This window comes from Ahaetulla prasina, chromosome 1 (assembly GCF_028640845.1).
Source record: "Ahaetulla prasina isolate Xishuangbanna chromosome 1, ASM2864084v1, whole genome shotgun sequence".
NCBI classification, from domain to species: domain Eukaryota; kingdom Metazoa; phylum Chordata; class Lepidosauria; order Squamata; family Colubridae; genus Ahaetulla; species Ahaetulla prasina.
This window is the reverse complement of record NC_080539.1, coordinates 257,610,642-257,638,061: the sequence shown is the minus strand read 5'-3', so window position 1 is coordinate 257,638,061 and position 27,420 is coordinate 257,610,642. Positions and strand designations below refer to the sequence as shown.

Genomic DNA, 27,420 nt, shown 5'->3' with positions numbered 1-27,420 from the left:
TATATTCTTCCATTCACAGACTCGCCTCAGTTCCATCTCTCAGAGAGCTACTGACCAAGCTTTAGAGTGCTACCAATCAGATGATTGCAAAGAATGTTTTCAAAGAAAAAACAACCACCAAGAAAGTTCAGTTGTCTTTTAGAAAAGCATGCCTTTAAAGCAACCATGACCTGGATGATTAAGAATATCCATAGACATGCACAGAGACAATGGCAATGAAACAACGTGCTCAGAAAGAATGAGCAAAGATGAGGTTGCTTCCTGAGGAATTTATAAGTTAAATACTGATGCTATGGCAATAACGGAGGAAGGCAATAATAGGAAGAAGAAAAAAGTAAGACACGATAAGGTCTTTCTGTGCTGATTTATTAGTTACTAGAGAGAGTAGTAGTATTTAGCTGGCCTTGACTGATTTGACAAGGCAAACATGGTCAAAACTGGTTAGTAGTTAGAGGAGAATTACCTGGGAAGCCCAAGGTTATAGACTGGGATGTCCCTTCACACCCATCCTAAATAGGAAGACAACAGCAACTAACCTCCATATGATTGCTAAACTGGACCTGAAGGATATTTCACTTTTTAAGGGAGATCCACATTTGCTGCCTGGTGCATCAAAAGTAGGGGCCATCGGTCCTCTTCTTGAATGCAATAAAAGATGATGACATTTTCTCCTCATTCCCAATTCATTATAAATGCACCTCCATTGGGGTTTGAAGCTCTGCTATAAAACTGCCTGTTTTCTGTCCCAAGCTGTTTTAAACCATTCTGAACAAATGGTGGGCAGCTTTTCATTCTAGTTTAGGGAAAACCCCAACCTATAGCTCTTGGTTCGGCCCCTTTCTTTCAGAAGCTGGTCTCTGTCCTGTGCAGCCATTTCATCCTGGGTTGTCAAATTCCTATGCTCACTGCTGGTCAGCAATTGGCCTTTTATAGAGTATTATCTTGCAGTCGATCCAACAATGGCCCATTAAGTCAAGGCATTTCCCTCAAGGTATTTCTTCAGCCCTTCTGGATGCTCATTGCTCCATTCACTTTTGCATTTCCCAATGGACATCCTTTAGTTTGGGTCCTTGCTGGGGGGAGCAAACTTCTTTTGTACCCCCTACCCATAATACCACAAATCTTCTCTTCCTCCCCCCTCCCCCTCCCCTTTAAGTTGCAATGTAGGCAGGTGGGAATGAAGACATAAAGTATGTGTGTGTTTGTGTCAGTATACATAAACACAATTTTATTAAAAGTTTCTAAAAATGATATTTTAGTTTATAAAATACAAACTATATAAAGGAAGAAGAGAAAAAGGAAAAATCAAGTGAAAAATGGAAAAAAGGGAAAAAAGAAAAGAAAAATAGAAAAGAAAAAAGATACAAAGAAGTACTCTACCTTCTGATCTATTTTACAGCTGTACAAACTGTAATTATAAATGTACTCCTTACTCTATATTTACATCACTCTCTTCTTTTTAATCTGCCTATCCTGTCTATCCTGTCTAACCATCAAAATTGTAAATCATAAGTTTGTTTTTTTCTGTTTTGTGCAAAAAATAATAATCCTATAATGGGTTTCTAGTCAGCAATAAATTTACATGCCGTGTTTTCTCTAATCAAAAAAACCATTTTAGCCATCTAGGAAAGTTTCATCATCTTTAACAATCATTTTTCCATTGTGGGCAGTGTCGAATATTTCCACCTTTGTGCATACAATAATCTCACTGCAATTATCATATATATGAAAATAAAAATAAATAACTTTTTTCCCCAGTTGTTTGTCGACCAGTCCCAAAAGAATAACCTCTGGTCTTAATTGTATATTAATCTTTAAAATTTTCTGAATCAGTGCATGTATTTGAATCTAGAATTTTTTTTTTGTTTTTTTTGTTTACATTTATATCCCGCCCTTCTCCGAAGACTCAGGGCGGCTTACAGTGTGTAAGGCAATAGTCTCATTCTATTTGTATATTTACAAAGTCAACTTATTGCCCCCCCAACAATCTGGGTCCTCATTTTACCTACCTTATAAAGGATGGAAGGCTGAGTCAACCTTGGGCCTGGTGGGGCTTGAACCTGCAGTAATTGCAGGCAGCTGGTTTTAATAACAGGCTTCTTACAGCCTTGAGCCACCACGGCCCTTTTTTTTCTAGCTTCTTCATAAATCCAAAACATGACAAAATATTCCTTCTTCTTGTTCACATTTCCAATATAAATTTGAAGTGCCTATATACTTTCTAGATAATTTTTCTTGTGACATGTACCAATAATACATCTTTTTATAAATATTCTCTTTAAGATTATAACATAGTGCAAATTTCAATACTTTTACCCACATATTTTCCTATAGTTCCCATTGTATATTAAAATCTATTTTTAGCCCATAGTGTCATACATTCATTCACTTGTTCTTTTTCTGTTTTAAATTTGAATAAGATTTTATACATTTTAGCAATAATGTGTTTTATCATTTATATATAGTTCTGTTTTAAATTTAGTCTTACAATGTTCATAACCACACATTCTTGTGTCTACTTTATATCTGTCTAATCATTGTAAATAAGAGAACCACTGACAACTTTATCCTTTTGCCACCAGTTATTCTCTTAATTTTAACCTAACTTTCACCCTTTTACCTTCCCCTGCCAGTGATGCCCAGACTCTTTCAGGTGGCTACAGAAAGAGAAAAGAGAAGGGGATTGGTGGCAGTGAGAACATCTTCATCAGGCAATCTTTTTGTGCTCTTTCTGGCTGCAGCATACTCTCGTAAGCCAGTGCCTAAGAGGACCCTCCCTCAGCTGTGAACTTACTGCATCTGCAAAAGCTGTGAGGATGGGCTTGCACTCGTAGTGAACACCATGCTTGACACAAAGAGATCCCACCAGAGGAGTCACCTTGTAGTAATTGTGTCGAGGCCTGGTGGGGAAAAGGCTGCAAGAAGAAAAGAGGGTGTCAGGTGACTATACCAGAAGTTTTGCTAGGTCCAAAACATGGCAGACCTACTTAACATAAGCAATGTGTGATATATGACTGTCCTGAAGGCCTCCCCCTCCCACACACATTTCTATGGCCTTGCTTCTTCTCTAGCTCATATTCACTGATGCTCAATCTGAAGTTCAGGTGCCCAGTGAACCAGTCATTGAATCAGGAATGATCAACATTGTTCGTTGTTGAGAGCTAAGGGAGAAAGAGACAGCAGGAGAAGCCCTCCTATCAGTCCCTTTCTTTCCAACCATGATTGCTTCCTATCATAGGGAGTTTCTGTAACAAGTAACACTTAATCCTAGAGCCCTTAAAGGCCAGACTGTAGACTCCTTCTACAGGCAGTTGGACAAACAGCCAAAGCTTGCATTTCGTTGCACAATTTTTGGAGATGACCTTTTTATTAGTTCAGGGGGAAAAGCTACAGAAGTATTTCCTTGCTTGCTGCATTCCTTTATTCTTCACTCTGGAGTCAAGGCAAGGTTTTTAAAAGGTGTATAGATGCAGAAGTAGAATTTAGTTATAGCACCTTATTGGGGTAATGGAGAGGGAGGGAAGTCTGCCCCTCCCAGTTTTTTGGGGGAAAGAAATGTAGCTTTCTTTGGGGGGCGGATGGAGGGAGGCAATTAAACAAGGGAAAGATTTGGGGAATTTCATTCTGAAGCTGCCTTTTATGCAAGGGCTGACTTCTCAAAGCCGGGCAAAAAGCAGGACAGCTTTGCGCTTTGCCGTCTCCTTATGGCCAGTTGGTAGGGGGCCAGCTGATCAGTTCAGAAAGCAGGGCTTTCCTTCCCCATTGTTTTCCCCTAGAAAAACAGGCAACTGTGTGGTGGGTCTGCATGCAGGGTGTGTTAGGCCTTGAGAGGCTTGAAACAAATGGGCTTGTGCCTGCGCTAGGATCTCCCCACCCCTCAGCTTCACTTAATAACTCCATTCCTTTGTTTAGCAAATGCACTGGAGAAAGCAGTAATGACTGGTCATTGTTTGAGGCAGTTCATTTAATCTCTCGACCTTCCACCGTAGAGGGCAGGTGCCATTACACTTGTAACCCAAGGACTACTTGTAAATGTAAATGAAATGAAATAAATTGTAGCTTTTGTCTGATCCCTACATACGTTTTTTAAGATGAAACTTCCAGCACATCACTCAGTTTCCAAGTATGCATGTCACTCAAAAGTGTTATTGGCAACTGCACTCTTTCTTTTCACCTAACAGCCTTTTGTCCTTTTGCCATCTTTTGGCAAATGATGACAAATAGATAATAGAATAGAATAGAATAGAATTTTTTATTGGCCAAGTGTGATTGGACACACAAGGAATTTGTCTTGGTGCATATGCTCTCAGTGTACCTAAAAGAAAAGATACGTTCATCAAGGTACAACATTTACAACACAATTGATGATCAATATATCAATATAAATCATAAGGATTGCCAGCAACAAGTTATAGTCATACAGTCATAAGTGGAAAGAGATTGGTGATGGGAACTATGAGAAGATTAATAGTAGTGCAGATTCAGTAAATAGTCTGACAGTGTTGAGGGAATTATTGTTTAGCAGAGTGATGGCCCTCGGGAAAAAATTGTTCTTGTGTCTAGTTGTTCTAGTGTGCAGTGCTCTATAGCGTCGTTTTGAGGGTAGGAGTTGAAACAGTTTATGTCCAGGATGCGAGGGATCTGCAAATATTTTCACGGCCCTCTTCTTGATTCGTGCAGTATACAGGTCCTCAATGGACCTCAATCTATAAACTGAAACTGAACAGCTGGTATTTTTGATAGTTGGGCTAAACGTGCACTATGCATCCAAGACAATGATATTGAGAAGAATATCATTCTGCTATATAAATAGCAACCTGCATATTTGCATATATGCAAATAGTCTGTAAATGCTGAGCAAACCCTCTAACAAAGGGCGCCTGCTAAATTTGAATTCCCAGAAAAGTGGGGTCCTAGCAGTGACCCCCACTGATTTCAAAGGAATTTGTTCTCAGGAAGATGAAATGTGTTACTAAAATCTTGGCATTTAGTATTAATTTAGGCAATAGCTTTAGGCAAATTAATACGTCCTGTCATGTGAGCTTAGTTATGCTGGCTATTCTTTTATGTATGTGGAAGCACCATGAATACACCAAAGCACTATACTGCTGCTGGGTACTCATGTTTCTGCTTTAGCATCAGATCAGAAGCTGCTGACATAGTCAAAGTCAGGCTTTAATGAGCCCATCATTATGTTCTGCATCAGCTTCAGCATCCTCCTGCTGAAATCTTTCAGTGTACTTCATTTTTTTTTTCATTTCTTGAAGAATCTCTTCTATGCCTTAATAATTTCTTGCATGGATTATTTGCTTCAATCCTTCTTCCTCCTTCTTTTTCCTTTGCAACAGAATCCCATTTTCTAGCTGGTAAGGCAATGAGCTAATCCAGGCAAAGAATCAGGGCTCTTTCCCAATGGTTTTGGTGACCAGACAACTTAGTTGGCAGTCATGAAAATGCTGTATTTAAAGACCCGAGCATTAATGGATTAAGTGAAAGATGGTGCCTCTAAGCAGAAAAATGGAAATAGAATAGAATAGATTAGAATAGAATAGAATAGAATAGAATAGAATTTTTTATTGGCCAAGTGTGATTGGACACACAAGGAATTTGTCTTGGTGCATATGCTCTCAGTGTACATAAAAGAAAAGATACGTTCATCAAGGTACAACATTTACAACACAAATGATGGTCAATATATCAATATAAATCATAAGGATTGCCAGCAACAAAGTTACAGTCGTACAGTCATAAGTGGAAAGAGATTGGTGATGGGAACGATGAAAAGATTAATAGTAGTGCAGATTTAGTAAATAGTTTGACAGTGTTGAGGGAATTATTTGTTTAGCAGAGTGATGGCCCTCGGGAAAAAACTGTTCTTGTGTCTAGTTGTTCTGGTGTGCAGTGCTCTATAGCGTCGTTTTGAGGGTAGGAGTTGAAATAGTTTATGTCCTGTGAGGGATCTGTAAATATTTTCATGGCCCTCTTCTTGATTCGTGCAGTATACAGGTCCTCAATGGAAGGCAGGTTGGTAGCAATTATTTTTTCTGCAGTTCTAATTAGTCTGTGTCTTTCTTGTTGGGTTGCAGAACCAAACCAGTTATAGAGGTGCAAATGACAGACTCAATAATTCCTCTGTAGAACTGAATCAGCAGCTCCTTGGGCAGTTTGAGCTTACTGAGTCGGCGCAGAAAGAACATTCTTTGTTGTCTTTTTTTGATGATGTTTTTGATGTTAGCTGTCCATTTTAGATCTTGCGATATGATAGAACCTAGAAATTTAAAGGTTTCTACTGTTGATACTGTGTTGTCTAGTATTGTGAGAGGTGGAAGTATGGAAGGGTTTCTCCTAAAGTCTACCACCATTTCTACGGTTTTGAGTGTGTTCAGTTCCAGATTGTTTTGGTTGCACAACAAGGCTAGTTGTTCTCACTTGAGCAGGGATATGGCTCATATGAGACATCCAAATAAACCAGATGTCTTCCATGCGGAAATAAGTAATTATGAGAAATAAAACAATAGTAATTAGAAAATACACTTTGAGAAAACTCACTTTTTGATATTTTTAAATAGGCTGTCTGGGATAAACTTGTTATTTTATCAAGGGTTTTTTATAAGAGTTGATTTTTAACCTACTCTTAGAAAAGCTTTCCTGACAAACCTCAGTTGTCTCCAGACTTTCCTCTTTTCTGCTCTCTTTTCCTTTACAAACAGCCCATTTATTACCTTCCAATGGAAGACAGGTAAGGAAATGGGAGTAAAATACTCAGTAACCATTGCTTGTAAATATCTCTTACTTAGGGAGTAAGTAAGGCTTTATTTATTTAATTATACTGCAAACGTTTAAGGTCTCCCAAAGCACAGAGAACCACTATTCCCAGGGATAGTGGTACTGTGGAAGTCCTGATGTCAGATTTTCATTCTCAAGCCAAAGCAGTGAATCCTCTCAATTCTTTACCAGTATCAACTTATTGTTGCCTTATTGCATATGAACCACCTGGTTGCCAAAAAGCAGATTTTTAGAGAAGGAAGCTGTGGGAAAGTTCATTGTGCATCAAGATTTAGAAACATTGAGTACTGATTATATGCCATCAAATTGGAATGTAGTTTATTAGTGATACCTCTCCGTCAGCTCACCCCACCCACCACTCCCTGCAGACTACCAGTAAGATGTGTGTTTTGTTTGCCACTATAATGCTTAAACGAATGAAAGCTGTTTCAGATTGTGTCAGTCTCCTTTCTGTATAACGAGTAGAAATTCTCAACCTGTGGTATTCCAGGGGTGGGGAGAAGGCAGATAGTAACAGTAACAGAGTTGGAAGGGACCTTGGAGGTTATCTAGTCCAACCCCCTCCTCACGCAGACCTGTACTAGGGATTTGAACCGCCGAACTGCCGACCTTTCTGATCGACAAGCTTAGCCACTAAGCCATCTAGTCTATAATGACTCTTAGAATCCCACCTCAGTTGTTCTCCAAAATAAACAATTACTGGCACAGCTGATTTCCGTCCCATGACTACCAGCTGGGGAGAGCAATTTTTCAAACTATGACTCACATCGGCCGGAAGCCAGCTTCTCCTTCCTACTCGAAAAGCCGAACATTTTCGGCTCGGCCGAGTTCCTTTTTCGGAGTTTCTCAGTCTGCGTTTGTCCCACGAGAGCAGCGCCAGTGAAACTCTTGTCGGCCAATCGAAGGCGAAGAGGTGGGAAACTCCCTCGCTCGGATTCGCCCAGTCCGCCCTCCCGATGGTGCTGAAAAGGACAGTGCCAAGTTCCTGAAGCCTCAGTCGGGGCGGGGGAGATGGCTTCCCAACAAAGCGAAACCGCGGTCAGGAGGAGGAGGAGGGAAGCTGATCCCGCGGCCGAGCTATCCTGCCCTTCGCGGTGGTTTACCTGGGAAGAGATCGGGCTGCGCACTGGCCAGGGAGACCCGCCACAGGAGCGCTGGCTGGTGATTGACAGGAAAGTCTATGACATCAGCCGGTTCTACAGGAGGCACCCGGGGGGCTCTCGGACCATCGGCTCCTACGCAGGGCAGGACGCCACGGTAAGGCGCGCGGCAGATGACGAGGCGAAGACTCGGGTGATCACAGTTTCTTTTATTAAAAGAAATTCTTTTATTCTTTTAAAACTTGCAGATTTTCTGTATATTCAGCTTCAGGGTAGGGCTATCTGCATAATATAGGTTATTCATGTTTCTTCCTGCAGTACACAGCCTTGTACCTCTTTGTTAACCTAGAGTCAGTCTGTTTTACCATGTTCTGCCTGTACTGTGGTTTCCTGACTCCTATGTAAGTTTCTCATGAGGACAATGAGATTCTGGGGTTCCCATTTTTCTGAACACTTTTCAAAAGTCTTTCTATAATATATGAAGCACATATTGACTCCTTTTTGCTAGTCTTTGGCTTTCTCAGTTGTTTGCAAAGCATTCCATTTATTCTGCTCTTTGTTCAGTTTGTGGAGCTACACTTTATGATAGATCCAAACGTGTTGGAACAGGAGCCACAAAGTGATGTGGTTGTTGAAGGAATTGTTAAACTGAACTGTTTAGCCTAGAGAAGAAACATCTTAAGTGGGACTCAGTAAACAGGCTTTAGTTATAGGAAGGCTTGTTCTTGTTGTATCCTAGAGGCTCCTTCAAGTCTTTAGCAGACCTCTTTTGTAGAGGTCATTATCCAGATCATTATTTTGATTTATTTTTTGTATTTCTCCTTTATTTTTCAAAGTCTTAAGCAGCTTTTTCAATGTCTTTTGTTTAGTTGGTCCACATATTATATTTTTGAAAGTTTTACATTCTTTAGGTTTATACTTACTATAAATATCTTTTAAAAGCAGTATAAATTTTTCTCAACTTTTAAAATTAAATAAAAGTTAATGCAGAACTAAGCAAGTTGTGCATGTTCCACCTATAAATAAACTGAAATAAGAGCAGAAAAGCAAGAATTCTATCTGCAGAGTAAAGCAGTAAAACTGGTTCATATTGCTGAGGAAAACTACAGATGCTACTTTTTAGAAAGAAAGTATTAAACAATTAAATTATGTGATATTTTTCTGTCTTTGATGTTTTCTGCAAAACACTGCAGTTTCTTTGTCATCGGTTATTCCAGACTTAATTTGAAGCCAAAATCATTTTGTGAATAATTACAGTTTAGAATTAATCCTAAACCTCAGAGACAATTTCTGAAATAAAAGTGCAAATATCTCAATATCTTTGGTCAAACACCTCCTGGGAATTATGTCCGTCATGCTTTGAATTAGAGAGAAGAAAGATAAAAATCAAATATTATCTATCAACCAAAACATGTATTCTACCAGGTTGCCTTTAAGCTGATTCTTATAATATTTCATTATCTTTTTTCTTTATGTTTTGGCATTAGGATCCGTTCACAGCATTTCATGTTGACAAGACTCTAGTAAGGAAGCACATGGCACCACTTTTGATTGGGGAATTGGCACCTGATCAGCCCAGCTTTGAGCCTGATAAAAATGTAAGTTTGGAGATAGAAAATTAAGACCTCTTTAGCAGAAAAGAGGGTGTTGGGGATGTTCCTTGGAACCCTGACAAGTGGCTTATTGTGCTAACCTTTGAGATCTTAAATATTATAGGGCTTGACTCAGTGATCACCTTTTTCATTATTAAGGTCAACAAAAGAGATTTTATAAGATGCTCCTCAGTCTTTTTTCATTGTCCTTGTATTTCACTCCAATCTCTTGGCATTTATAAAAAAAGTAAAAGTCCATTTCCTTCAGCAGACTTTTAATTATGAAGTGATCTTGATATCTGCCACTCCATTCCATTCCAATCCACTCCCCACCTCATTGCCCTGAAGCCCCACTTGATTGTTCCCAGGGTTCTCTCCATGTTATGCTCACCTGTGGATTCGAGTCCTGCTTGCTTAGTGGAAGCAGACAGAAAGATGAGAGGAGGCTGAGTGTGAGTGATCACTCACACTCAGCCTCCTCTCATCTTTCTGTCTGCTTCCACTAAGCAAGCAGGACTTGAATCCACAGGTGAGCATAACATGGAGAGAACCCTGTTTGGTTCTTTAGGCTCCACAGATTCAAACTGAACCCAAATAACCCCACAAGATGAAACTTCTGTCATTTCAACAAGACATATCCAGCTAGTGTCCAATGTAGGGTGAATATATACAGTTTTACCCTTTTCATTCTCCAGATGTAGAGCAAACTCATTTTATGTCCTATCAGATGATTTTCCATCTGATTTTGCCAAACAAGATCCAAGGTACTTTTAAAAATGCAGCTGGGCCATAAGATTGGACAAGTAAGCTCAGTTCTTTCAGGCTGCCTTCCTCAGCCTCCACTTAATCCCAGCCTGTCTTCTCAAGATTATTAAGCAGGTGGTTGTAATGAGTCTGGAGAAAACGGTTTATCTGGATCTTTTTCAGTCAGGTTTCAGACCTGGGCACAGCACTGAAACAGCATTGATCATGCTTGGGAATGACCTGTGGTGGGACTTCTGGTTAATGGGTATCTAATGATGTAACCTCATGAAAGTCATTGAGAGGGCAGCTGTATAAAGTGATTAAAGTAGGTAAATAGAGCCCAATAACAGTTCCATAAATATTTAATCAGAATAATAATTAATACTAATTCATATTAATTACATATTTTATAACAGTAATAAAATATTACATTTAAGTAAATATTAATGAAGTTGGAATATAGTACAAATGTATTCTATAAATGAATTTAATGTGCAAATATATTACAATAAATATATAAATAAAAATAGTACTGAATAACACAACACTCAGTGGTTTTGTTTAAACTAATAACTCTCCAACCATAGATTAGTATGTGCATTGGAGGAGTATATAAAGTGGTGCCACCTTATGGACATTCAATAAAGCTACACCAAACTATACCAAGCTATACCATAAAATCATCTTCAGCCATATTTCTCTCTCTGTCAGTTTCCCCATTAGTGCTTTTTGCCAAGATTATTAAATTCAGATAGAGACATTGATTTCTAGTGTCCCAAACATGAGCTGTAAGTTGTCTAGCAGTCACTAAGAAGAAAAATAGTTTATTTATGCAACAATTTTTCATTTGCTTTCTTCCACTATTTTTACTATTTACAATTTACAATTTACTATTTTTAAAAGAATATTTGTCAAATGTTGGGGTCACATGCTTTCCTCTTCATTCCCCTATAAAAATTTTGGAAAGAAAATTTTGGAGAGCAATTCCTCTAAGAGTTCTTGATGTTAACTGTCTAACTATGCTGTATCCATAAAATCAATACATCTGCAAATTTTCTGATTTTTCTCCCCATAGAAATTATTAGTAGAAGATTTTCGGGAACTACTGTCCACTGTTAAAATGATGGGACTCTTCAAGCCAAACCAATTCTTCTTTTTCCTGATGTTGTTGCATATTTTACTGCTGGATGCTGCTGGCTGGTTTGTGTTGTGGTATTTTGGGATATCTATAACGTCTTTTCTTATTGCCACAGTGTTGCTGACTTTTGCTCAGGTAATATTCTCGCCTTTATTTTTAGGCAAAATTGCATTTGTCATTAGATTGGCTTTCTACAGCAGAATGTCTTTCAGCCAAATTAAAATAATTTCTTTATAAGGAAAATAACACATATTGAATTATCACAGGCCTTCAGAAGGTGGCATTCAATTGTTTGGAGGAATAAAGGTTGAAGAAGGCTAAGCAATTCAGTTACATAAAAAGCCACTTCTGTTTTGCCCAACAAATGATTCTGTGGAAAAGAAGGATATTGGAGGCTATTAGGAAGAGACTAGACAGCCATTTATCTTAGAAGACCTGCAAGATCCCTTCCAACTCTGTTGTTCTATGTTCTGTTATGCCATGTCATCATATATCTCAAACCTTCCATTCTGAAGGACAGTAAGTAATGAAACAAGAACAGAGCATTAAAAAGCAACCATGTCTTCTCACTGTCTATCACAAAATATCAAATAAGTTCTTGGAATATATCTGTGGTTATATTGTAGAATTGCTTTCTTGTGCCTATCCTGTTTGGAATGTTTCTCTGGGCGGCTGAACCTTTGACTGAATAAAAAAAATCCTAGCATGAATGAACCTTTATTTTATCTATCCCAGCAGTTCTTGCATAGCTATTACAAATACCATTGGATATAAGTTGTAGGAGTGACACAAAAGGTGGTCCTTCTGTTGTGAATCATCCTTTTCTTTTAGTCTCAAGCAGGCTGGCTACAACATGATTTGGGACATCTTTCAGTCTTCAGCACTTCAAAATGGAACCACCTTTTTCATGAATTTGTGATGTGCCATTTAAAGGTAAGTAAGGTATATTGTTCTTAGAATTTTCCATGGAATTGAAGGGAGAGAATATAGAATATTGCAAATATACATGAAAACATTTCATGAGTAAATATCAAATGTGTTGTGTTATTTATAATAAAAGTGTCAAATGGGATTTTCATTTTCCCATTCCCACTCAAAGAATACAAAGAGTTCTCTTATGTTAAATCAAACTATTTGTTTGTCCATCTCATTATTAACTGCAGACCAAAAATGAAATTTCACTTGTAATAAATAAGATGAACGTGCAAATTAACCAAAAACCAATTCCAATTTAAGATCTGAAGATGGCAAGACCTGATTCATATAGGAGATCTGAGATCAAGATCATGTTAAATAAATTCAAGAAAGTTATGACTTGAATGGGAAAGAATCAAAATGCCTATAACTGTTTCATTTGGGGTACAGAATAAAATGAAAATAACATAACAGATACCTTTGAGGCAGTGGTGAAATTCAGATTTTTATAGTACAGGTTCTGTGGTTGTTGCTTGGTGGGCGTGGTATTGCTTGGTGGGTGTTGCTTGGTGGGCATGGCAGGGGAAGGATACTGTATCTCCATTTCCACCCCACTCCAGGGGAAGGACACTGCAAAATCCCCATTCCCTCCCCACTCCTGTGGGAAGAACATTACAAAATTTCCATTCCCACCCCACTCTGAGACCAGCCAGAGGTGGTATTTGCTGGTTCTCTGAACTACTCAAAATTTCCACTACCGGTTCTCCAGAACCTGTCAGAACCTGCTGGATTTCACCCCTACTTTGAGGGTATCAACACTGCAAAGTTTGAATGAATAAACTGAAAGAGTTCTGTAGAATTCTGATATAAATTTTGAAACATTCCTCTTCTACTGTTTTAAGGCAGAAATAATAAGAAAGAAAAAAAGAGCAGCACAGTCTCTTAGTTGTCCAACAAAGAGTCTATACAGCAGTCATACTGAAGTAAAACAGAAAACACACTAGTCAAATTTAATTAGAAAAAGTAGGTTACCGTATATACTCGAGTATAAGCCGAGTTTTTCAGCACGTTTTTTGTGCTGAAAAACTTCCCCTCGGCTTATACTCGGGTCTATACGGCTTATACTCGAGTTTTTTTTTTTTTAAAGCTCCTCGGCTTATACTCGAGTATATACGGCTTATACTCGAGGTTTTTTTTTTTTCTTTTTTTCACATTTTACCGGACGGAAGCCCTGCCGGTGCAGTGAGAGGGCGGGGCGGGGGAGCCGCCAGCCTTCTCAGCTGAGGGAGGGAGGGTTTCCCCAACCGGTAGGTGCCTCATTTCCCACCCTCGGCTTATACTCGAGTCCCCAGTTTACCCCAGTTTTTGGGGTAAAATTGGGGACCTCGGCTTATACTCGGATCGGCTTATATTCGAGTATATACGGTATGTGTTATTATGACTACTTAAAAAGAAGACTGAAGAATGTTTTTGTATGAGAAAGAGAGTTAGAGTTTGGGGGTGGGTGGAGTCAATAGAGGAATCATTCTGGAGCCATTATGTTCCCACAAGCAGTCCAAGTCCAGCCATCCTTGAATTCTATTAGAGGTCAATATGGCATGGAAAAAATAGTGTTTTAAAATTAGACATTTCATTCCATAAGTTTCTAAATAATGTAATTGTTTTCAGAGGTACCAGAGTTTTATATATTTGCAGTATATCCTAATACTGTCCATCCAACCAAATATGCTGTATATGTATATTCCAAGGTTGCCCAAGTTGGAAAATTGACCCCAGTTATTAACTTTCACTATTTAATATTTGACAATAGGTAAGCATGATAGTTTCAGATTCTTAAAACTGAATCCTGCCTCATTAATTAGAATTTGGATTTCCTGTAAATATATTCTCAGAATCAAAGAACTCCATAGAAATGTTGTAAAGAAGGAATTTATTTTCTGAAAATATTTCCCAGATTTTAAAACTGGAATTCCTCTCAGAATATAAATTTATCTGGGAATAACATACATTTTGAGAGCGTTCACCTTTTCCCCAAAGGGTAAGGTTTAATGACCCCCATCTATTGATATCTGAAGAAACATCCCTCCCACAATTTTATTTATATTACAAGTTGTATCCTTTGGTATATACATATGCCAATTATTTAATGGATTTGATGCAAATATAGAATTGATATTTAGTGAATGGGTGACCCACTTTTTACCTATTAGCATCAATTCTGATTTGGACAATAGAATATTCTGTTATTTTGCATCAATACTAAAATAACAGTATGAGGTTTAGAAATAAACAAAAGAATGTGGGCATTTGTATTCAACAGAGTTATGTAGTACTCCATAGATATTTCGATGTTGTCTAATAGCACAAACCAAAAGTTATTAAATATCAATAATTACACTGAAGTATTAATTAATGTAGATATTAAAAAGCAAGGGTAAAACTGAACATCTGTGTCTAGTTTCTCTAAATAGTGGGAAAGTAGGAGAAAACATTGTTAAAATTTACTTTAGAAGTAGATATTCTTAATCCATTTAATGAATTCCAAGGATTTTTCAAATCTGTTTAATATAATAAACATGTATTGTTTGTGTAGTTTATCAAAAGTTTTTCAGCATCTAATAATGAGATTACAAGTTGACTTTTATTTTAAGTCTATTATATCTACAATGAATCCTATATTATCTGTTGCATGCCTAGTTTTTTTTCCACTCTGCTTGATCATTCTTAATAACAAATGCTATAATCTATTTCCTAACACTGCTATTAAAATCTTCGTATCAACATTATCAGTGAAATTAGACGAGCATACCAGGTGTTATTTTCACCTGCTTTTGGTACAACTTTGTCTGATTAAATGCCAGTGATAAAATTCCCTTATCAATAAGCCTGATTAAATACCAGTGACAAGGAAGGAAAATACCGGACCCAAAACTAACAGGGACTGTACTACAGGTGAGTCAAAGAAAAATAAGAATAAAATGGTTGGAGGCAAGAAAAAGCAAAACTTGTTAAGAGAGAGACAGAGCAGAATAAATGTAGGTCTCTATTTTGTTTTGTTTCTCCCCACAGATGAATCTCTCTAAATACACAAATAGCAGAGCAGCATCTCTTCCAGTGCTTTGACAGGCAGGGTGCTGAAAGGTGATAAAACTCATTTGTCACCTACTCATGTTAATATCAGAGAACTCATTACAATACTCAAATTCCCCCCAGTTTTGTCCATATATGCAATGACTGCTTGAGATTCTTCAAAGCTAGAAAGGGCACTTAATCTTCAAACTGTTTTGAACCTCTCCAAGATAATTCAGAGTCAGCTGATTCAACACCTCAAACCTATTTGAAAATCTGATTCAAATGTTCAATGGAATCTCCTCTATATTACTCCTTCAAAGCAGAATGCTGTGGTAGAAAACAGTCAAGTAATCTTTTAAAAGAGCCTGAATGTTTTCTTTCATTATTCCTCTACAGGGACTTTCAGCTAATTGGTGGTCTTTGCACCATTCCCAGCATCATGCTAAACCCAACTGTTTCCAGAAGGACCCAGACGTTTCATTCCATCCGGTTGTTTTGTCATTAGGGGAACCTCTTTCTGTGGAGGTAAGAAGCAACTGCTTAGATGGCAACATATTTTACTGAACCCTGGCCACTCTCCTTTCAGATCAGTATTCAGAGCAGAAACTGTTAAGCCATTTCATTGTCAATGGTTAGAGTTGAACACAATATAATTCTTCTGGATTTATTATTTATATTTATTAGCAGTATTTGATAAAACAAATCTCATAGAGATAGTAGATTAGTAGGGCTGGACAGAATATTCACCCAAGGTGGCCACAACGAAAGAGTATTTCCCTATATGGACCCTTCCTTTTTAAGGCTGAGGTCAGGGTGGCTTTATCTAAGGAGAGACTGGAACTCATGATCTTGCAGTTTCTAGCCTGATGCCTTAACTGGATCTCCTGTTGTAGCTCATAGCTATAGATAAATATTATGGATTGGATTACTAGGTGAATTATCTCACTGGAGTGACTTAACAATCATGTACAAAAGGATTCTGAGGAAAGCAGCAAGTTTTATGGCCATAAATGCAATCCTAAGAAAGTGTGTTGGGGAAGCAAAGTAACAAATTCTCTCCCTGTCCAAAAATCCTGGCAGCTCAGGTAGGATAGAAGATGGAGGGTAGTATGGAGTTTAAGCATCTATTTGTTTGTTCCAGTTTCCTCTTTCTCTGGTTAATGTTATGAATTGGGCTGATTATTGTGTGAATTATCTCAGTGGATTGTTTCAGATTTGCTAAGGATATTCTGCCTTGGCTCTTTCTTAAAACAAAGAAAATATAGAATTACTTATGCCTCACAAGCAGAAATACTGGTAGAAAATGTTTTATCTCTGATGGTTGTGAGGTTCTGAGGATGTGGCAGTCAGTAAAAATCTCAAAATGAAGAAGCTGCCTATTTAGCTGAGATTCTGGATTCCCCTTTTGTTGTTAATTCACCCCTACTGAAACCAGTCAGGACATAAATTGTGGCAGCTATAGGATGATGTGGCTGAAGTGCTGATATTGGGAAAAGGTCAGATCCAGGTCCATCAGTAATGCTTTCCTTTGGGGCCTTCTGCTAATGGAAAGAATAATAAAAGTTTATCTAGTGTTTCTGCTACCAAAAGAGACAGCTTCCTTTCCTGGCTAAAAAAACCTATGTTTAAGAATGCTCTTTCCATATTTATATTGCAGGGCTTAGTTCAAAAGCTATCTCACTCTGCCATGTGCATCTGAAAATAAAGACTGCAGTCTATTCTAACTACCACAATTACAATCTATTATTGTGACTACTGTGTGTGCATCTGATTTTTTCTTTTTTCCTGCCTGAGTATTTATTTTACAGAGCAGCTGAAAAGGGTGTTATAGAAATGGAGCCTTAAGTTATAATAACCTAGTGAAAATTACTTGTTTTTTTCATGACTTACTTTCTTTTACAGTTGGGTTTGCAGAAAAAGAAATACATGCCTTATAATTATCAGCACAAGTATTTTTTCTTCAGTGAGTATCTATTCCCCCCCACCTCTTGTTAAACTGCAAATGAACTTTTTCTAGTGTAAAAAAACCCCACGACTTCTTTTACTCTGGACTATTAACCCCTCCCCACTTTTGAAGGAAAAATGCCTTTTATGCAGGTGATTCCAATAGAAGAGAGTATTTGTAGTTTAGGGTAGAACTGTGGAGGGTCCTTGGTGCTCCCTGAGGTCAGTAGTTTACTTGCAGATATTTCATTACCCAATTAGGTAACATCATCTGTGCTAGAAGGTAGTGGAGTTTGCTCTCTTTATGTATACTAATAGCTTGCCCAGTCTCTAGTTTTAGGTTTTATATTGTTGTAAGTCACCCAGAGTTGTATTTTACAAGACGGTCAGTTTAACAAGCTGTCTCTTATAAATGAATACATAAACACTTGAAAGCTGGTCTCACTGGATTTACCAGGAGTTTATTCTAAATAAACCTGAATAGATTAAGATAGTATTGTCCATTTATCATGAGGAATAACAGAGCTTCCTTTAGCTCATTCAAGTGTATTTTAGTCAATTGGTTCTAATGGAGCCAACACAAATAGTTTGAGTGGCACAATCCAGGCAGCGTCTACCATGAACACGTTTTGGGGTTGATCTATTTTTGATGATGAGATTCTCAAGTGCAATTATAATGGTTAAATGAAATGTTAAATACGAAACATTTGAGGAGTGTGGTTGATGCTTCTTTTATGTTTAGAAAGGACAGTTAATGGCTATATGCATCTTGTTTTCTTCTTTCTACAGCATTGCCACTGATTGTAGTGCCAACTTTTCAAGTTTACTCATTGTTTTTTATACTCCAGCGCAAACTCTGGAGGGTGAGTACACAAATAATCCATGCCAAATATTAAAATACTGAGATCCCTGCCCCATGGTATGTTTCTAGGTTTAGAATTTTATTTCCTTAAGAGGATATGAAAAGACCAGACCATTTTTAGGCATATATAAAACTTGGCATGGAGATATTGTTAATGGGAAAGTCATTGCCACCCAATTCCAAAATGCTTCCAGATCACTATTACTGGCTATCAAAAGGCCTTTTATGAAAAAGGCATTAGATTTTTATCTGGGAAAACAAACATGTAGAAGGCATGATGGGGAAACTTAGGGGCAATTGGACAATGACGTCGGTTGAACTAAGAATGTACAAGAATTACAATCAAGTTTTCTCAAGTAATGATTTTGAGGGCTTTGATTCAAAAATGATTTATGGTGGCTTGAATACAACTATAATATAATATAAGATGAACAACTATGGTTCATCTTTCTTTTTTAAAAAGATCTAGAACAGGGGTCCCCAACCTTTCGGACCTCAGGGACCACTAAATTTATAATTTTAAATCCCACGGACCACTACTATGATCTGCCTAATGACCAGCTGGGTGGGCGTGGCTAGGTGGTCATGTGACTGGCTGGGCATGGCCAACTTGATGTCACTCACATCGAAAGGCACCTCACTGGCCTCTACTCAGCCCTTCCCTGCCAGCCACTCCTCACTTCCCTGCCCAGGCTCCTTAGGGCCCAAACAGGAAGCAGTTGTTGGAGCTAAGCAGCCACCATGAGAAAGAGTTGGCATAACAGCTGACTCAGTTCAAATTGGATCTGACCAAGAAGGAGGCTCAGCAGAATCACCTCAATCAGGACTACAAGCATAGGCTTTCCAAGCAGAGGGCAGACCTGCGGGAGTGCAAGGCCAGGTACCGGTGTTTGGAGGCTCAGCGGACTGCAATGGTCAGCTAGTTCCTGGCCATGAGGCAGTCCCACTGCAACAAGACCCTCCGGCTCTTTGCCACCAGTGGCACTTCCCTCCAGCCTTAGCCCAAAGTCCTGCACTAGGAGGCTGAAACAGACCCCAAGTTGGAATTTCTGCCCCCCTCTGACCCACACAAAAAGTCCCCGAAGGGGGAGACTTTCTGCAGTAACCCAAACATTCATTGCATGTATCTGGCCCAGGGGCCATAGTTTGAGGACCCCTGATTTAGTGCAGTATTAAACAATGCAAATAATTTTTCTGCAGACCACCAAAATTTTCTCAGGAACCACCGGTGGTCCACGGACCACCAGTTGGTGACCGCTGATCCAGAGCAGGGGTGAAATCCAGCAGGTTCTGACAGGTTCTGGAGAACCAGTATCAGAAATTTTTAGCAGTTCGGAGAACCAGCAAATACTACCTCTGGCTGGCCCCAGAGTGGGGTGGGGATGGAGATTTTGCAGTATCTTTCCCCTGCCACACCCATCAAGCTACACCACGCCCAACAAGCCATGCCCACAGAACTGGTAGTAAAAAAAAATGGATTTCATCACTGATCTAGAGGGATTGGAAAGGGGGTTGGACTTATTTTTTTCTAATAAAGAAGATGGGAGAAGAGACTTTTCCAGCCTTATTTAAAGTGGACATTTGGCATACACTATTGTCAAGCGCTCTAATTAAAAATGGCTCAAATTTTGTGAGATAATCAAAGCTAACAAAATCTCAACATTCTCCCCTGATATCACAGAAATGTATCAGTTACTGAAAATAATGTTTTTTTATGAACTCAAACAGATCCACTTACACAGCAACACTGGTGCTTACAACCACATATGGTCTCGTGTATTGATAATCACTATATAAAAAGCTTGTCTTCCCTGATTAATTAATTAATTAATTAAAACTCTTATAACAACATGCAAAGAAACGTCTCTCCTTCTCCATCACTATCTGGAATGATGTGAGCTCAAAATATTGTAGTTTTTTTAAAAAACAAGCAAACTCAGTCTTATCTAATTTTTCTATAGCTCTTTTCAATCAGTTAAATCTGTTTAAGCAGCCAAGGTAGAAAATGGTTCTGTAAAAATGGGCAGTAAACAGAGTAGAGTTTCCAGAAAATATACATCTGGTTCTCAATAAGATTCCATGTAGGGTGCCTACTTGGAGCAAGGAAAGATGCTATTCTAATCTCCATTCCTTTTCTTCTATTCTACAGGAAATGGCATGGACTCTGGCATATTTTATCCGATTCTTTATTGCCTTCAACCCCATATTGGGATTCAAGGGTGTTTTGGGATTCCTCTTTCTTTTGAAGTACTGTTCATCATATGTACTATTTTCTTTGTGTATTCACTATTAATTCACAGACCCTGACTATTCTCTAGATTATCCTTTCTCAAACTTGTCCACTTCCATTATGTGTGGGCTTCAACTCTACCATTGGCAGTAATGGTTTTGTTGGCTGGGGAATTCTGGGAGTTGAGTTGAATGCCCAGGCTGTGGAAGGCTGTTCTGAACTTACCCCCAAAAGTTCCCCTCATTTTTAGGACACCCTAACTCATTTTCTTCTGTTGAGGACTGGTGCACTTGCATTCATCACTTATTGACTGCAGCATAGATCATTTTACAATCTGCCTATGTGATTCAACCACCACATATATGCAAAGCATCAAAGAGGTCCTTCATTCTGAGTGAACCTTAGATGAATTGCCGCCTTGATGTAGCTCCATGAGGTGAAGCAGTCATCAGTTCTAAGTGCCATATGGAATTGCCTGCCTCACAGGATAGTGGTTTCTACAGGTCTGAGTACAGGGAGACAATAGGGACTATCCAACTTTCTCCCAATAGCAGCAGAGATTTTCAAAGAATACTAAGTTTGCAAACAGTACTTTCTAATCGCTTTCAGAAATTGCTGATTTTACTAATTCTAAGCTATTCGAATTACAAGTTTGAAAATGCTAGATAAATTTGCCTTTCATACTGTACAGAAGAAAGTTTTAATTATAAGCTTAAGAATTTAAAGAATCTAAAATAATCAGCCAAAAGTTAAAAATGATTTTGATCTTAGAAAGTTACAGATGGACTAATGGTCCAGATAAAATTGGAATATTATAACTTTTTCTCTAATATTTTGGAATTAATTATAAAGTTAGTAAAAACAGCTTCTTATGAGAAATAGACCCTGTTTTGGTTTTACAGAACATAACATAGATAAATAATTTCATGATTTCAAAAACTCGACAGAAGAGGGGACTAAAGACTTTAAGTAGAGGGAAGATATACAGTAAAGGCCTGCAAGATAGTAAAAAATGTCATGAAAATAAAAACACTGAAGGAGATTTTTGTAGAACTGAATTAGAAAGTAAAGGTTCCCCTTGCACATACGTGCTAGTTGTTGCCGACTCTAGGGGGCGGTGCTCATCTCCGTTTCAAAGCCGAAGAGCCAGCGCTGTCTGAAGACGTCTCCATGGTCATGTGGCCGGCATGACTCAACACTAAAGGCACACGGAACGCTGTTACCCACCAAAGGTGGTCCTTATTTTTTTTACTTGCATTTTTACGTGCTTTTGAAACTGCTAGGTTGGCAGAAGCTGGGACAAGTAACGGGAGCTCACCCTGTTACATGGCAGCACTAGGGATCCCAACCGCCGAGCTGCCAACCTTTCGATCGACAAGCTCAACTACTATTGATATCAATAATATCAGTAATGATTATGGTTTAATGGAGAGACTATATTCAAAGGATGTTATCAAAGAAATGCCACGTTCAGAACAAATTTTGACAAGATGGAGACAGTATTGAAACTGGATTCATAACTGATAGGCTAAGAGAATAATTTAGAAAAGGAAGTTGCACTGGATCTTCAAAAGAAACCGATAGTGGTTTTACATTTAAAAAATGAAATACAAATGACAAACAAAGATAATGAACTGGATAAATTTTTCCAGCTGGAATTTAAGATGAGTCTTGTTAAAACCTTGAATAATTTTGTGTGACAGGACAAAAAGAAACGAAGAGAAATAAAATTTTATTCTAATATTTGAATGAGCTAAAGCAGGAGTCTTCATCTGAACCTTGTGCTGTTCGGAAGTGGGCTGTGGAAGTGGTAGGCAAGTGTTCATGCATGCATTGCATCCCCACTTGTGCGAGCAGTGGATGAGGGCATGCATGAGCCTGCTGGTCACTCATGCAGGACCCCCTGCCGGTCCACAAAGCCAGAAAGTTTGGGGAACTTTGAGCTAAATATTAAGTAAAAGGAAGGAATATAAAGTTGATTTATTTGATCAATGTTAAAATAAGATAAATTATAAGATTAGCTATCCTTTTTGGACTTTCTGCTGACACTGGACTGAAAAGGATAATATTTTATCAATTTGTTTATAGATAAGATATGGAATGAAGAGATAAAAGTTTTTAATTTTACAAAAGGTGAAGAGTTATTAAATTTGTTTATACTTTGTGATGAAGGTTGGAAGTAACCTCTTTATGTATTTCTTTTCTTTTCATTATATTCTTACTTTTCTTGCACTTTTTATTCTTTCTATTCTCTTTTATTTCTTTAAGTTGAGTTTATACAGTCATTTAAAAATGATAAAGAGTATCGTGAAGGGCTGGAGAAAGTAGTAAGAACAACCTCATCAATTTGCCTTCTTCTAAGAGGGTCATATGTCACCATACGTCATTATATAGCTATCTGGGATATAGCCAAGCCACCCTGTAATTTCCATTTGGGATCAGTTTCCATGGTAACTAGTCAACCTTCCAAATTTGTGCACTAACTCAGAAAGATTGGGGTTCCTGATCTTTGGTTTGGAAGGGATTCATTGTCACTGGGGGAGTGTTAGAAATGTATTGGTTTCCATAGAAAGGCCTAGTAAATGACTTGCATTCTAAGCCTAACAAACCAACCAATAAATTTGTTCCACTATTCTACTTAATGGTTTATTTGTATATAGTTTCACTTTGCCTCATTTGCCTGACTTTGCCTCATTTCTGTCTCTCAGTGTTCTTGAGAGTATCCTATTTACATGGATATCGCAGATGAGTCATATTCCTATGCACATTGATCGTGATAAAAACATGGATTGGTTCTCTACACAGGTAACAGAGAACTCAAAGATCAAATTGTAGGCTGTACATGATTAAACTTTAGCTCGTCTGTGTAATTTTATTATATGTCAATAACTCACAGATCCATAATAATCCAGTTACCACAGGATCAACTATAATTTGCATATATGAAAACTGAATTACTTTTTGGAAGTTATTTTTACCTATTATTATTTTTTTTACAGTTTTTTTCCTATCATAGAAAAGTTTGAAGTGTGTTTAGAAATTCCATGCATTTTCTATTGATTATGATTTTCCTTGCTTTTGTTTGGACTTTATAAAAATGGAAATGAGATGAGCGGAACAAATATCCTTTGGCCTCATTTTAAGATAATAGCACTAACCAAAAGAGAAACAGGGTAGTGTAGGAATCATTTCTCTCTTTTCCATTCCCAGCATGAGGTTTTCATTCAGATCAGGACATTCTTTTAAGAAAAGGAGGCCTGTGAGTTCAAATCATACCAGACAACTTGGTTCAGTTTGGAATAAGTAAGGGGAAGATTTGAAAGTAACTGTTGAAAAGAAATGTTTCACAAAATGAAAAATAAATATATTACTAGAATTACATTTTAATTCTCCCTGTTTTCAAAACTGTACACTGATGACTATCAGAGTTGATACCAAATGAGTATTTAAACTCTACTATTAGGGTAATATAATTTAAGATTTCCAAAATTCAATATATTTGTCTAGAAATGCTAGTTATATACCAATATATCAGTGATGGGTTGCTACCGATTTGCCCTGGATTGGGAGAACCGGTAGCGGCGGTGGCGAGAGGCTCCGCCAACCCATCATGACGCTTCTGTGCATGCGCAAAAGCTTCTGCGCATGTGCAGAAGCATCGCACATGTGAGCAAGCGAGTGTGTGCCCAGGTGCGAACCGGTAATGACAGGTTTTGAAACCTGCCCCTGCGATACATACATACAAACCAACCAACATGAATATGAATATAAATGATGGACAAATATAAATATAAATCATGAACATTTACTTGTTTTTCCTTCATTCACAGTATGTCTGGACTAAAACTTGTCTTTCTCTCTTCTCCCAGCTTCAGGCAACATGCAATGTGAATCAATCTTTCTTCAATGACTGGGTAACAGGGCACCTGAATTTTCAAATTGAGCACCAGTGAGTATTGATTTAGGATCAGTGGTGGGATTCAGCCAGTTCGCACCACTTCGGGAGAACCGGTTGTTAACTTTCTGAACAGTTTGGCAAGCTGGTTGTTGGAAGAAATCATTAGGGCAGAGAACCGGTTGTTAAATTACTTGAATCCCACCACTGTTTAGGACAATAAGATTTTAAGCTATCAGTGCGAAACTGCTTCGTAGTAAAAAAAAAATAGTAAAGGATCACAACTTCTTTGCCTTCCTTTCTGCCTATAGTCTCTTTCCTACGATGCCTCGGCACAACTTTTGGAAGGTGGCTCCTTTGGTGAAATTAATGTGTGCCAAACATGGTATTGAATATCAGTCAAAACCTCTCTCCACTGGCTTTGCTGACATTGTGCAGTAAGTATCAGACTGCAAAGACTATCAGGAGGAGTTGGGGATCTAGGAGACATTCAATATATAAAGTTAGCCAAACAGCAAATCAAATGAAGGAGCTACATGGTTTTGCTCGTAAGGCCATGGGAAAGGTGAACATGCAATGATATAGACATACTTATATACATGTGAATATGTCAACTGAACACTAAGTCCATTGGGTAGAGGCTTCAAAAGAGATCTGGTGTGCAAAGTTATTGTGAACAAAGATTTTGGATGTAGATCCTTTAAAAGAATAAAAAATAAGCCTAATATCAGAAAGAGAGAGATGCTAGTCATTAAGCATGTGTTCTACCTCATGCATTTTTTTTTTGTTTTTTTTGTTTACATTTATATCCCACCCTTCTCCGAAGACTCAGGGCGGCTTACAGTGTATAAGGCAATAGTCTCATTCTATTTGTATATTTTTACAAAGTCAACTTATTGCCCCCCCAACAATCTGGGTCCTCATTTTACCTACCTTATAAAGGATGGAAGGCTGAGTCAACCTTGGGCCGGGCTCGAACCTGCAGTAATTGCAGGCTTTGTGTTCTTAATAACAGGCTGTTCTTAATAACAGGCCTTACCAGCCTGCGCCATTCACCGGCCTTTGCATCTTTCATAAAGTTAGTTAGTATTAAATAATTGGTTATCAGTTAACATCAAAGAACCTTTCACAGATGGCAGCACTCAGCTGTACTTGGGTGATCTTGAAAAAAGTTAAGCAGCATCTAAGTTGGTAATATTTTGATAGAAGCCATCAAGAAAAGGATGCAAGCTAGATTGTTAAACTGCAAAAATAATCTAGAAACAGGCAATGGCTATTTTGCTTGCATGAAAATTACACACCCAGGTGGCCTCCTAAAGGTAGGCAGACTTTGCTCTCTCCCTATCACTATGACTATGAAATTTGGGTGCTTGGATAAAGTGCTACTTTATGATAATGGTATAAGTCCATATAAAGCATCAACGCAAGCTAGAGATAACTGCCAAGACATGTCAAATACCTAAAAGGAGAAGTATCACTCACTGAGAGATTTTTGCGCTACTCTCTCTGTCCTCAATTTGTCTGGGCCTCTGTGGCTCAGACTGGTAAGACAGTCTGTTATTAACACAGCTGCTTGCAATTACTGCAGGTTCTAGTCCCACCAGGCCCAAGGCTGACTCAGCCTTCCATCCTTTATAAGGTAGGTAAAATGAGGACCCAGATTGTTGGGGGCAATAAGTTGACTTTGTATATAAATATACAAATAGGATGAAGACTATTGCTAACATAGTGTAAGCCGCCCTGAGTCTTCGGAGAAGGGCAGGATATAAATGCAAATAAAAAAAAATTACTGCACTTGAATTCACTTCTCTGCTTGAATCTGAGGCATGCTTTTTCTAAGTAAGACTTAACTCTCATGGTAATGAAGAGAATCTTACTTTCTGTTACTTTCTGTTTCAGTTCCTTGAAGGTTGCGGGTGAAATCTGGTTCAAAGCTTATCATCTTGAACAGAAAACACAAAATCCTAAAATCTGCCTTCAACAAGGGAAGAAGGTTGAAGAGACAAGATAGATCTGAGATGGACCTGACAGGCTTCTGGCATAGAAAACTTAAAAGTAATTTGTAAATGAAGCAGAATGTTGAAGAGCCTCAGCTCAACTTTTGGCATGTTTCCTAATGAATATAAACATTGCAAGCAACACATTTTTTTCCTTTTCTGCTTCTGGATCTTGGATGTATCATAAATAAATAAAGTTTCTTAATACTTTTCGTTGAATTGCTCTGTTTCTGCTTTTTACACTTGACCTCTGTTTTGCAATGGTCATGAAAATAAATTTAATAGCTGTTGCAATGGATTCTGATATGAGATATAACTGCATCAGCAGATACAAAACGCAGCTAAGAAACAAATCCATATTTCTTCTACTTTGTTTTCAACATTTGGAGATTCCATATTATTTACCTGATGTTTCTCTCACCCAGGGCTTCCAATACTGGGAGAAATCAAGAAATGAAAAAGTATATTGCACCACCAAACAAATAATATCACTAAGGTGACCATGCACGTCTATATTTTTGTGCTTTTCTTCATTCTAGGATCTTGTTCTTGGACTGGCAGGGTGACATAAATACAAGCTGAGAAATGGGGACAGTGCAAGCAGGTTGTTGATGGAAACCCAGCACACAGGAGAAGTGTGTATTCCAAGTTGGTGCTGAAAACAGAAAAAGAAGCTGGTTTTATGAGAGTGCAGAGGAAGTGGTGTTTTTCGGTATTTGTAACGTGCTGATATTCCAGTACTGCTTCACAGCTGGCATCGTGATATGGCTGGGATATGTCCAACAGCAGATGCAAGATATAATCTTGGTATTTAAAGGCTTATAATAAATACAGGATTATTGTTGTTTTTAAATGTCCAGCCAGAACTAGAAAAAATGGTAAATTAGAAGAAAAAAAAAGTGAAATCAACCTAATCTGAAAAGTAATGGTAGGGTGAATAATTCACTTTGGATTAAGACTAAATCACTAAAGTAAGAGACCAAAAAGAGACACAAAATTTGCATTTTGTGTATCCATCTGGAATACAAAAATGAAATTAAAACAAAAAACTGAAATTAAAAAACAGTTATTAAAATGGACAATCAGAAATAGTTAAATGCACAGTCCTATATATTTATTCAAAAGTAGCACAATTCAATGAAGTT

At 38.0% G+C, this 27,420-nt stretch overlaps 2 protein-coding genes across 4 annotated transcripts in view; one reads left to right on the top strand and one right to left on the bottom strand.

Annotated features, from left to right (window-relative positions):
* Positions 1-7,667, bottom strand: part of LOC131184396 (acyl-CoA 6-desaturase-like) — a 90,939-nt gene extending 83,272 nt beyond the window's left edge. Inside the window, exons 1-2 of the mRNA XM_058155606.1 lie at positions 7,553-7,667; positions 2,795-2,915 (exon numbers count right to left, since the gene is read on the bottom strand). The gene's annotated coding sequence lies outside the window, so the exon portion shown is untranslated. The remainder of the gene's footprint in view (positions 1-2,794; positions 2,916-7,552) is intronic.
* LOC131184402 (acyl-CoA (8-3)-desaturase-like) lies at positions 7,666-26,494 on the top strand. 3 transcript variants are annotated; one of them, XM_058155619.1, is made up of 12 exons: positions 7,670-8,043; positions 9,374-9,484; positions 11,298-11,495; positions 12,192-12,293; positions 15,744-15,872; positions 17,250-17,310; positions 18,081-18,154; positions 20,303-20,400; positions 23,092-23,188; positions 24,253-24,332; positions 24,590-24,715; positions 26,178-26,494. In XM_058155619.1, the coding sequence occupies exons 1-12, from the start codon at positions 7,798-7,800 to the stop codon at positions 26,287-26,289; spliced, it is 1,434 nt and encodes a 477-aa protein (XP_058011602.1). In that variant the 5' UTR covers positions 7,670-7,797; the 3' UTR covers positions 26,290-26,494. The 3 variants fall into 3 exon arrangements, with proteins under 3 accessions (XP_058011611.1, XP_058011619.1, XP_058011602.1); XM_058155628.1 differs by lacking the exon at positions 24,590-24,715 and having other exon boundaries at positions 7,666-8,043; XM_058155636.1 differs by lacking the exon at positions 15,744-15,872 and having other exon boundaries at positions 7,668-8,043.
* Positions 26,495-27,420: the final 926 nt, after the last annotated feature.

Excerpts from the sequence above, each read along its gene's own strand:
- LOC131184402 (XM_058155619.1), top strand. The coding sequence starts at position 7,798 with ATGGCTTCCCAACAAAGCGAAACCGCGGTCAGGAGGAGGAGGAGGGAA. Across the intron at positions 17,311-18,080 it reads GCACAAGTATTTTTTCTTCA|CATTGCCACTGATTGTAGTG; the intron begins GTGAGTATCTAT and ends TTCTTTCTACAG. Across the intron at positions 24,333-24,589 it reads AATTTTCAAATTGAGCACCA|TCTCTTTCCTACGATGCCTC; the intron begins GTGAGTATTGAT and ends TTCTGCCTATAG.